Below are 10,784 nucleotides of genomic sequence, written 5' to 3'. Positions count from 1 at the left end.
GTTTGTAGAAGGGACAAAACAAGGGAAAGTAATCATAGGCTTTGATTGCAAATTAGGAAAATACTTGCATTGGCAAGTACTCAGACAAAAACATCACACAGTAGACAGGATATTTTAAACAAGGACTTACAAATATACAGATAATTAGGGTAATTAGAAATTAAAATTAGGTTTGTGTATGTTCTAGCACATCAGGCAATATGGGGGAATGAGAAGATGATAACGCAGCTAAACAAGCAGTTTTCAATGATAGGGTTGACACTGAAATACCACTAAGTAAATAAGAAATGAAAAGTTTCATATGGAATGTTAAGATGAGGAAATTGACGAGAGTTTGGAAAGCAAGAGAAATGGAAGACAACTTTTTAACATCCAGAAGAAAGTTGGGCCAGGAAAAGTAACAGGGAGGAATGGAAATGAAGAACATATATTCACTAGATTGTGAGTAGTACACTAGTTTAAATACAGGTACCTACAGGTAGGTGTGATGGCAGTATTGGGCAGAGGAACATTACATCCAGTGTACGACTGTGAGAGAAATTGAATTGTAGTTTGAGAGAAATAGGTATTGAGCAGCTCTGAAAGTCTACCACATGACTAATCACAAAAGATTGCCATAGCAGGATTTATATGCTTAAGGGTTACAGGACATGTAAATAGGATAGAGATTGAACAAATAGAAAAAATTGCATCTTGACAGCTGTAGCCCAACTCCAGTCCAGTAGGTGGCGGTAATAAACCGAACGGTTCGATGAGAACCGGTTCGATGAGAACCGCCTCAATTCGTAGAAAATGATACAATGGTGCGCATGCGCGTCACAAAATCGTGTATGTGATTAGGTAGTTGGTGTAAAGCGTTTTAAGACAAACCCAAGTTTATTGATAATTATTTGGTGATAGCGAATATGTAAGTTTGTTATTTGCTGCATATAAATACACACACACATATATAGATATATCCAAATCTAGGAAGTGTTTCTTTGTGATTTTGTCAGACGGTGTCCTTCATAGTACCTTCGCGAAATGCGTCTCACTATTCGAGCACTGATCTCGCACGGGCGCGTGGCTCGGCGAATGGGCCTCGGTCCAGAGTCCCGAATAAATATGCTTCGGAACATCCTTACGGGTTTAGTGCGACACGAGAGAATCGAAACTACAAGAGCCCGAGCCGACGAGGTTAGATTTTACGCTGAAAAGGTAAGACCTCACGAATCTAGTCTAATTGCTTGTCTGACCGGTCAAGATAATAACCCAACATAATGCCCCTGTATAAATACTATATAGACAGACATATAAATCTAAACAAACTTAGGAATTACAGCTCTTTTTATATGTGCCCCTACCCCCTATTTAATGGACCAAAACTAAATGTACATACTAACAAGCAAAAATGCAAATCGTTTTCAGTCAAATGTAAAGTACGTTTACATGGACAGCAATAATCCGATATTAACCCGATTAAGACAATGATCTGATTAAGAAACTACCACCTAAACAGCAATTTTTTATTACCTTAATCCGACTAAAGTCATACTCGAAGTAAACACAAATTGAATTAAGACGTGGAGTATTCCTGTTTTAGTCGCATTATCGACGTGCATTACAGACATGTACACACCTTAATCACACTATTAACGTTGTGTGGGAGTTTTCGCTGCATTTTACGACAGGACACGTACACACAGATGGCAGTGCCCACCGTTTGACGGAAATCAAGAGAGCACGGCTGCGTCCGAAACCGCATACTTTCCTACTATATAGTAGGCGAGATACATGTATTTCAGCTAGTATCTAGTAGGTAAGTACACGGTTTAGGAGACATACCATGGCTTCATTCAGTCATCTATTTGCATGTAAAGCATGACAAATAATTAACTGCACTATTGATATTGATAACAATATTGTCTTATTCAGAATAAGGTCAGTAATTAGATTACTGCTGTCCATGTAAACATAGTCAATGGACAGCAGTAATCTAATCACGCCGAACGGGAAAAAACTTTGCAGATAAACTCAGGGCTCTACAGTGCGACCATTTCACTTGCATTTGTGACTGAAAAGTATTTTGTGCGACTGTGAATAAATATTTATTCGCACCTGTGCGAGTGACCTGTTTGGAGTTGTATAATACAATCGGGATAAAAACTACAATTCCAAAATGCATCTACACCGAGCAACAGTTAGTTTCATACTGCTTTTCATCTCCTCAGTCAACCAAACAAATGTGTAAATACTCCAGAGAAGCCATTATGATGACAAGTAACTCTACATCATCTGCTTCAACTTCCCGATCTCACAAACCGCCATCTTTTATTGATCCCGCAAAATGACCTGAACTTGAACCTGCTCGTGTAGACACAGCAGCTTCGGGCGGAGTAAATTAATAATAATGCTAACGCTACAAGGTGGATTTAATTCAAACTTCTTTACTAAAAAATTCCTCACCAATCATAATCAAGAGATTAACTGGCACAAAGTATCTACTAATGGAAGTTGCTGAAATTGGGGAAGCCACTGCGGCTTTGGCGCGCAGACAACACTATCCCAAACCTCATGATATCTTTCAATCGGAGGCAGAGGCCTGATATTTGGGAACGGAATCGTGTGAGACAGTTCTGGGAGGTAATTATACCAAATAATTTTGATAAACTTTGGCTCAGGCATTTCAGAATGACGTGTGGGAGTTTTCACCGCATTTTGCGACAGGACACATACACACAGGGCAGTGGTCAGCCGTTTGACGGCAAACAAGAGAGCATGCCTGCGTCCGAAACTGCGTACTTACCTACTATATCGTAGGCGAAATGCATGTATCTCAGCTACTATATAGTAGGTGGTTTCGGACACAGCCCATGGCTTCAAGCAGTCGTCTGTTTGCACGTATAGCATGACAGATAATTAACTGCACTTGAAGCTTTCGTAAAATGAAACACCCAAAACTGTATACAGTACCATAACGAAGACGAACTGTATGTTGATGCATGAAATTCTGGAGGGAACATTGGACGGCGTGGTGTAGGGACATCTATCGATCTATGTTCTTTAACATGTAAAACGGGAACATGAAAGGAATATTCTAAAAGTGACTCATGTAAACACCTATCACTTATCACTATATTGTCTTATTCAGAATAAGGTCAATAATTAGATTATTGCTGTCCATGTAAACATAGTCAGAGAGAGAGAGAGAGAGAGAGAGAGAGAAAAGTACAGGCAGGAGCAGTCTAGCTGGACTGCCGGCAGTATTTGTTAATAATCATAGGAAATTGTTTTAAAAGTTCACACAGCTAATGGTGTTTTTCATTTAGTAGTTCATTTAACATGCTTTGCTAACATGTAAACAATAAATTAAAATTAAGTGACTTTTTAGTCTCAATATTGTCTGTTTTTGTTCTAATGAAAATAGTTCTAAACAGAGACACAGAAGGTCCTGCTTCTTTTTTCCTCATAATTAATTTTGTTCAAATGGGAGATTTTTTATTAATTTTATTTATTTTCAAAAGGGAGACTTTTTTACACACACTTCCATTAAAAAAACGGATTCAGGTTTCAATTATAATAAATTTTGTTAATTATAGTTAATTTTGTTATAATTAATTTTGTTTAAAAATTCTTCTGTTTTCATTCCTTTATGGGACATTGTAACTGATGATGATGATAATTATAATAATAATTGTGTAATACCGTATACCATGAAACCGTGATATTTTCTGAGACAGTTATCCTACCGTGAAAATCTCATACTGTTGCAACCATAGAACACAGACAAATGGTTCAAATGATGCAAAAAGTTAAATGTCCCAGTGCTGTTATACTAAATATCAGCACACTTGGAACAGTACTTGACAGAAAAATCTAAACAGTGAACTAAATGTTGTATAACAAACTTTGAAGTCTTTTGATTGTTGTGTTTAAATGTTGTATTTTTTCTTTGTGTTGCCAGTTAATTGACTATGCCAAAAAAGGAGATACTAATAAAAAGTCAATGGAAATGGCAGATTTTTGGCTTACGGTAGGTACTGTTTGTTTATTGTCTTGCACAAAGCACTTGGCACTTGCACAAAGGGGAACTTAATAAGTTTGAGAAATGCTGCACTGTAGAGCACAGAAATATTATTTGAAGAAAAGTATACAATATGTTTCAATAGATTTAATATATTTATTTTTTTTCCAGGAGAAAGACCTGATTCCTAAGCTTTTCAAAGTACTTGCTCCAAGGTTTGAAAACAAGTCCAGTGGATATACACTGATGGCCCGTATTCCAAACAGGAAAAACCTGGACCGGGCTGCAATGGCTGTTATTGAGTATAAGGGCAACCCATTCCCCCCTTTGTTTCCTGTTAAACGTACAGATGAACTGAATCTGGTTAACCAGCTTCTAAAAGGGTACAGAGAAGAGAAGGCTCAACTCACTACTGAAAATGTAGGGACTCATAGATGATTCTTTTATCATATTACACCGTTTTGTCTAACACCAATGTAAATGTTTTTCGTGGCAAAGATTGATGTCTTTTGAGACTTGCACCTTCATCTGAAGCATGAAGATGTGGCCTTTTTATCTGTTGTACAAAGGTTTAGATATATCATGCCTTATATTTATTTGTGTCATCTTTCAAACTTTGTAGTAAAAAGATTCAATTGAATAAAATTAACTGATAATTTCTGAATATTTTGTCATCATTCATTCATATAATAAATAATTACACACACACATACATACATACATACATAGAGTGCCCTCCACTAATATTGGCACCCTTGGCAAATATGAGCAAAGAAAGCTGTGAAAAATTGTCTTTATTGTTTAACCGTTTGATGTTTTGTTTTAAAAAATACTCTGCTCTCAGGGATATCAAACAATTGCAAACAAAACACAGGAATAAATTTGAAAAATATATTTTAAGTATATTTCCGGTGATATTTAATTTTTTTTAGTATACCTGGGTGACTAGGAACAGGAAATTATTCAACCATGACTTCCTGTTTCACAGGGGTATAAATATGAGGTAACGTGGGCCAAATTCCCTTAGTCATTCATAACAATGGGTAAGACCAAGTTATAAAGCTGTGATGGGAGGCAAAAGGTTGTTGAGCTTCACAAAATGGGAAGTGCTATAAAAATATGGCAAAAGCATTGAAAATGCCCATCCTACTCCTTCCCCAAAAGCCATGACCAGTAAATGCTCAACTACCTAAAAGACGATGAGATTAAGACTGTTGTCCCCCTTTCTCAACTCCTAAAAATATGACACATTACCTGTCTCCACATCTATAGCTGAACGGTCATTTTCAAAGTTAAAACTTGTGAAATCCAGACTTCTAAGTCTATGTAATGAAGAGAGGCTCTCTGACCTACTGCTACTCTCAATCAAGCATGACCTTCCAATTAACCATGTTAATAAGTCATTAAAATATTTAAAAACAACAGACAGACCAGAAGTACTGCTTGGAATACAGGTAATATTATTTTACAGATATATATTATTTATTTAATAAATAATTATGTTTAAATAGGCTACTGTAAAAGAACATTTGGTTATGTACGTTAAAGTAATATTTTATTTTATTTTTAAGTGCCCTTTTTAGGCCACATGAGATGGCCTAGGGTTAGAGTTAGGGTTAGTTAATTAATTAATTAAAGTACATTAACAGGATGCAGTAATAACATATAGTGTAAACGACTATATTTATTTAAATTATTAAATGGATGCCACCTTATTGGGACAGTAAAGCCCTTCCTACCCCTACCCTTAACCGATAAACACTTTATTTATAAACAGATGTTTGGCACTTTATTTCCACTTTTCAAATATTTTCCTCATTTTTATTGATAATAAATGTCTTTCCTATCTGATATGTGATGGGAAAAGGGAGAAGAGTGAATTTGGCAAAAGACGAAAAGCATGAAAAGTTACTTTCAGGCGCTGCACTCAATACGGCCTACACCGCTGTAGACAGTGGATGGGGAACCTTTTTTTAACCTAATCTTGTGTGGCCTCTGTTTTAAACAATGTAAAAAAAAAGAAAGAAAAGAAATGAAAAAAAATTTTCTGCCCCAAATGCGCATGGGCCCCTGGGCCCATGCCCATAATTCCCATTGAATAATCTGGCTCAGCTGCTAGTTTAAATGATTTATATACAAAGCCAGTGTTAAGGGAAATTTTTATTATTTTTTAGAAAGGGTTTGATTACTTCTTAAATTATCCGTTTATATCATTATTATCTGTTATGTCAATAAAAAATTACAATGCAGCAAATTAATTTTAAAAACTTTTATTTTATGAATGTATTATCAATGTTATTATTTGTGTATGACAATATCTGTACAACCTTGAAGAATTATTTAATCAAAGTGTATTTTTTTGCAAAATACTGTAAATATGTATTTTGTACTTTGTAAATATTACAGTTGATTTGTGCTTGATAATGTAAAGCAGGAGAAAGTTTTAGAATTTTGGTATTAAGCTGGTATAACAGGTCACTGGATTGCTTGTTTTACACATACCTGGCAACCCTGAACCCTGTTTACGAAGGCGAGTCTAACGCAGAGTAAAATGTGTGCACGGAAGAGTTTCGGATATCCTTTTTTGTCTCGTTATGTGATCTCTCGGTCTTAAATAACTGAGAACAAAAGGCTGGTCAAGGTTGGCAGAGGAAGAGGGGAGAGAAGAAACGAGGATTCTGAAACTGACCATCGCAATCAATTGAAAATACCTACTGCCTTCGGACCAACCGGTATGTTTAAACGCCAGCACCGTTTTTAAAGATAGAGATCTTAATAATTGACCGCATGATGGTAGTTAGTGGTTCATTAAATTTGGGCTTTATTGTAATATATAGGTTTAACGCACATAGTTGATCCTAATGCTGTCATCTTTCGTGTTTACTACTTTCAGAATTAGATATTTATTGCAACGAGTAAATGCCGCAATGCATCACGGGAAGATTTGCTTTTGCAAACGTCTTCATAAAGATAATAGGCGCCATTCTTGTTGTAGAAGTTTGGCTGTACAAAAACTACCTTATAATTAATATATACAAGTTTAATCGAAAAACGTTAAACAATAATACAAACGAACAGTACACGATTAATGCACCGACGTCATTTAACCACGCCCACATATGCATGACGCTATTTGAATAAGAATGATATGTAATAAACTCTTTGACCTTGTTTTAAACATATAAACCCTTTTTACCTAGTTTTAAACCTATTTAAGTATAGTCCACTTCATGGATATTTTAGTGTTTTTCACGACATATGATTAGGCAGAATGTTAATGAAATAAATCTAATTTCTCCTCAGCGTTAGTTACAGACAGTCAGACCTGCAGATCACGTGGTAATGGAAGATTAAAAATAATAATAAAAAATAAGAACTAGGCTATTATTATTATTATTATTATTATTATTATTATTATTATTATTTAGCAGCAAATCTGTTTTTGCAACCATGTAGGCTGCATAACTGACACTTTGGTGTATTGTGCAAGCCTAAAAACAAAGCTACTTTCTGACCTTGTACCTAAGTGTTGAGAAGTGAGCACAGGTTTAAATATTTGAATTGGGCATGATTTTAATTTTCACCACTTGTAACGACATTTTCTATTGTAAGACGCAGACCAAGAAACATTGCATGGTTTAGCCTTGTGTATAAGAAAGAATAGGAGCGCAATAAAGGATGCATTTACTTTTTAATTGAAAGCAGTTTTATTATAAAACATTTAGCATGAACAAAGTATAAAATATAAAATTACACTGAATACATACTGATTAAAAAAATATTTTGCAAAATACCAACATTATGAAAAAAAAGATAAAAAATTAGATAAATCCATTTCTCCTTTCACACTGTGGCATGAAGTTGGAGTGCCAGCAGGCTGCTCAATCTCATTATGGACTCGTTTTTTCCTCTACCACATAAATACACATCACATTTTCAAATTAAAATTTCAAATTTGTGAATTCCTTGAAAAGAATATAGTTTTAACAGGACATGTATTTTAAAGTTTTGCTAAATATTAATAAGCATTTGGTAATGTCCAGTACTCTGCCTAATTCTCTCACATTAAAAACAACTCTTTGATTTTCTTTAAGACAAAAAATAGTGTAGATGCTTGCAGTAACAAGTACATTCAATTAGCACAAATAATGCAGTAAATTAATAAAACTATCATCAGATCATTTAACGTACTCAGAAACAACTGAAAAGAACAGCTATTAACTTGCTATGATTAAAAAAAAAACAACAAAAAAACCAGTGACATTTCTGAAATGATTACTGTAACATTATAGTGATACTAGAAAGAAGATATGGACAAGAAAGCTGACATAAAAACTAGCATAATAATAATTAGCTGATTACAAGAGAAAACAGAAGTTGTGTTATGTGGCACACCAGGTAGTGGCACTGCATTAAAGATTCTGAGGTCCCTTTACCGTATGTGCATTGTTTCAATTTCCTCCCAACTCCCAAAATAGTGTCATTAGGTGGATTAGCAATTCTAAATTGCCCCTAGGTGCGAATGAGTGTGCTAACGGGTGTGATGCCCAGCGATGGAATTGCATCCTATCCAGAGTGTATTGTGTCCAGTGTTTCAATTTACAAAAACACAACTTAGAAATGTCCACACAATTTATATTTGTATATGAATGTTGAGAACAAACACAGTGGCTGTTTTGAATAAACATTTGAGCTGAATAAAAATATGATCATTGTTGAAAAGCATTGTGCCCTATTTTGATCTTAAAAAAAATACCAAGAAATAAATATATGCAATGTGTTAAACCTAGAATTTAAATGTATTTAAGCAATAAGGATTTAAGTTATACTTACAATTTAAAATGCAAAGCTATAACAAATGCAATATTCTTTTATACAGGTTAGTTAACAGAGGGAAATTAATGTTTACATGAACATACAGTATAAATTGTGAACTAAATATCTAACAAAGGACAGACTTGAACTCCACAGTGTTAATACCCTTCCAGTCCACTTACATCATAATTATGCCACAGGAAAAAAAAGATACAGTGCTATTTATCCAGTGTACATTCTGCATGTAGACTTCAGGAACAGAAACAAACAACCCAAAAAGCAGCCACTAATCAGTTGTGTGTGTGTCTGTGTGTGAATGTGTGTGTATATATATATACACATTATATACACATTATATATATATATATATATATATATAAAACAGTGGAGTAATCATCCAAGTTTACTCTTGTTCAGCACCTCAGTAATATTTCCGGAAAATTTGATTAAATTTCTCATTTTCCAGGGGTTTTCTATGACTGAAATACTAGATTACAATATTCCAAGGTTTTTCGGGATGTGTGGTAACCATGAGCATGCATAATTCATTGCAACATTTTTTATGCTTCAGATATCAGATATGGCCTGGTGCAACCTGGAGGTAAAATGAACAGTTCTGTGCAGTGTGTGCATATTTCTCAAGAACTGGGAAACAGATAATGGTGCTTTTGAAGTGAGAATAAACAATAGGATGCTGCATCTTATTTAGGCATCATACTTCAAATGAAGCACAAAAACAGTTAAGCTGGCAGTCTGGGAAACATTGCACTGGTTGTGATGGCTACAGTGTCTTGTGGCCAAAATAAATCTGACTTGCATGACAAGATCACATGTCATCACATAACCTATATCCTGAAAACAGTAAGGTTAAGTCTAAAACAAACTAATAAATGATAGCAGAATTATATTCATGACTGGACTTATTCTGTAAAGCAGGGGTGTCAAACTCATCACATTACACTTAGTCCATCAACATATAAGAGCCTGTGAATATTAACTATAAGCCATGAGAGTAATCACATAACAGTGATTTTGTGTTCTTAGGTACAGCATGAAGCAGAGTAAAACCCCCTTACCCATGAGTAAATTACTTTAAGGCATGCCCTCGTGTGGCTTTCATAAAATGGCAACAAAAACAATAAGACAAAAACCAGTGTTAAATAAATAAGTTATTATTAATAATATTCACAAAAACAAACAAAAAGGCAATTGTTTCACCATGTAATGTAGTCTGTTTATGGTAATCTTAACATAAAGGGAAAGATTAGGGTATTCTATGGACAGAACAATGGCTTAAATGGAGCAGTTTTATTGGTTTGAAACCTGAGGCAAGAATACAGAATTCAATTGTACAACGGCTTATAATGCGGCTCAGCCAATCACAAAAGTATTCACTCCCTTGAACTTTCCCCCCAATTTGGTAGTGTTATAACCTGCAACTGAAATGGGCTTAATTGGGGATTTGAAGTCAAAATAGAATAAAATAGCTCAATCCATATCAATCAAAAATTAATATAGTTTGTAGAATTATTTACAAATGAATAACATAAAAGCTGTGTTTTTGCATAGGTATTTACCCCCCATTTCTTTGAAACCCCACAGAATTAGTTCTTTTGGAAATAGACAAGGTTGAAAGCGTCAAATGTTTAGCTTGCTAATAAAGAATTAGCATCATTTTATCACTTTTTTCAATTGCTGAGTTTCTGGCTCTACTTTGCCCCTAGTGGAATAACAGAGACTAGCTCCCTTTTTAATCTTTCAATTCAGTTAAGGCAGGGGTGTCCAATCTTATCTGCAAAGGGCCGGTGTGGGTGCAGGTTTTCATTCCAACCAAGCAGGAGCCACACCTGATTCTACCTGTTTCATCAGTTGATCTTGGCTTTCAATAGACTCAGGTGTGGTTTCTGCGTGGTTGGAATGAAAACCTGCACCCACACCGGCCCTTTCCGGATAAGATTGGACACCC

At 35.0% G+C, this 10,784-nt stretch overlaps 2 protein-coding genes across 4 annotated transcripts in view; one reads left to right on the top strand and one right to left on the bottom strand.

Moving 5' to 3' along the window:
* The first annotated feature begins 815 nt into the window (after positions 1–815).
* On the top strand, positions 816–4,667 carry mrpl17 (mitochondrial ribosomal protein L17). 2 transcript variants are annotated; one of them, XM_053611549.1, is made up of 4 exons: positions 834–907; positions 996–1,197; positions 3,944–4,012; positions 4,175–4,667. In XM_053611549.1, exons 2-4 carry the CDS (start codon positions 1,024–1,026, stop codon positions 4,439–4,441), a joined length of 510 nt encoding a protein of 169 aa, XP_053467524.1. In that variant the 5' UTR covers positions 834–907; positions 996–1,023; the 3' UTR covers positions 4,442–4,667. The 2 variants fall into 2 exon arrangements, with proteins under 2 accessions (XP_053467523.1, XP_053467524.1); XM_053611548.1 differs by having other exon boundaries at positions 816–1,197.
* Positions 4,668–7,716: 3,049 nt separating this feature from the next.
* Positions 7,717–10,784, bottom strand: part of fzd6 (frizzled class receptor 6) — a 24,588-nt gene continuing 21,520 nt past the window's right edge. For both annotated transcript variants that reach the window (XM_053611545.1, XM_053611546.1), the window contains one exon: positions 7,717–10,784. This exon is cut by the window's right edge and continues 489 nt beyond it. The gene's annotated coding sequence lies outside the window, so the exon portion shown is untranslated.

Source organism: Ictalurus furcatus, chromosome 23 (assembly GCF_023375685.1).
Source record: "Ictalurus furcatus strain D&B chromosome 23, Billie_1.0, whole genome shotgun sequence".
Classification (NCBI taxonomy): Eukaryota; Metazoa; Chordata; class Actinopteri; order Siluriformes; family Ictaluridae; genus Ictalurus; species Ictalurus furcatus.
This window is presented reverse-complemented; position numbering and strand designations above follow the sequence as displayed.

Bases quoted from the DNA above. Each gene is read 5' to 3' on its own strand.
- mrpl17 (XM_053611548.1), top strand. From the start codon at position 1,024: ATGCGTCTCACTATTCGAGCACTGATCTCGCACGGGCGCGTGGCTCGG. The intron at 1,198-3,943 runs GTAAGACCTCAC...TTGTGTTGCCAG, and splicing joins TTAGATTTTACGCTGAAAAG to TTAATTGACTATGCCAAAAA. The intron at 4,013-4,174 runs GTAGGTACTGTT...TTTTTTTTCCAG, and splicing joins TGGCAGATTTTTGGCTTACG to GAGAAAGACCTGATTCCTAA.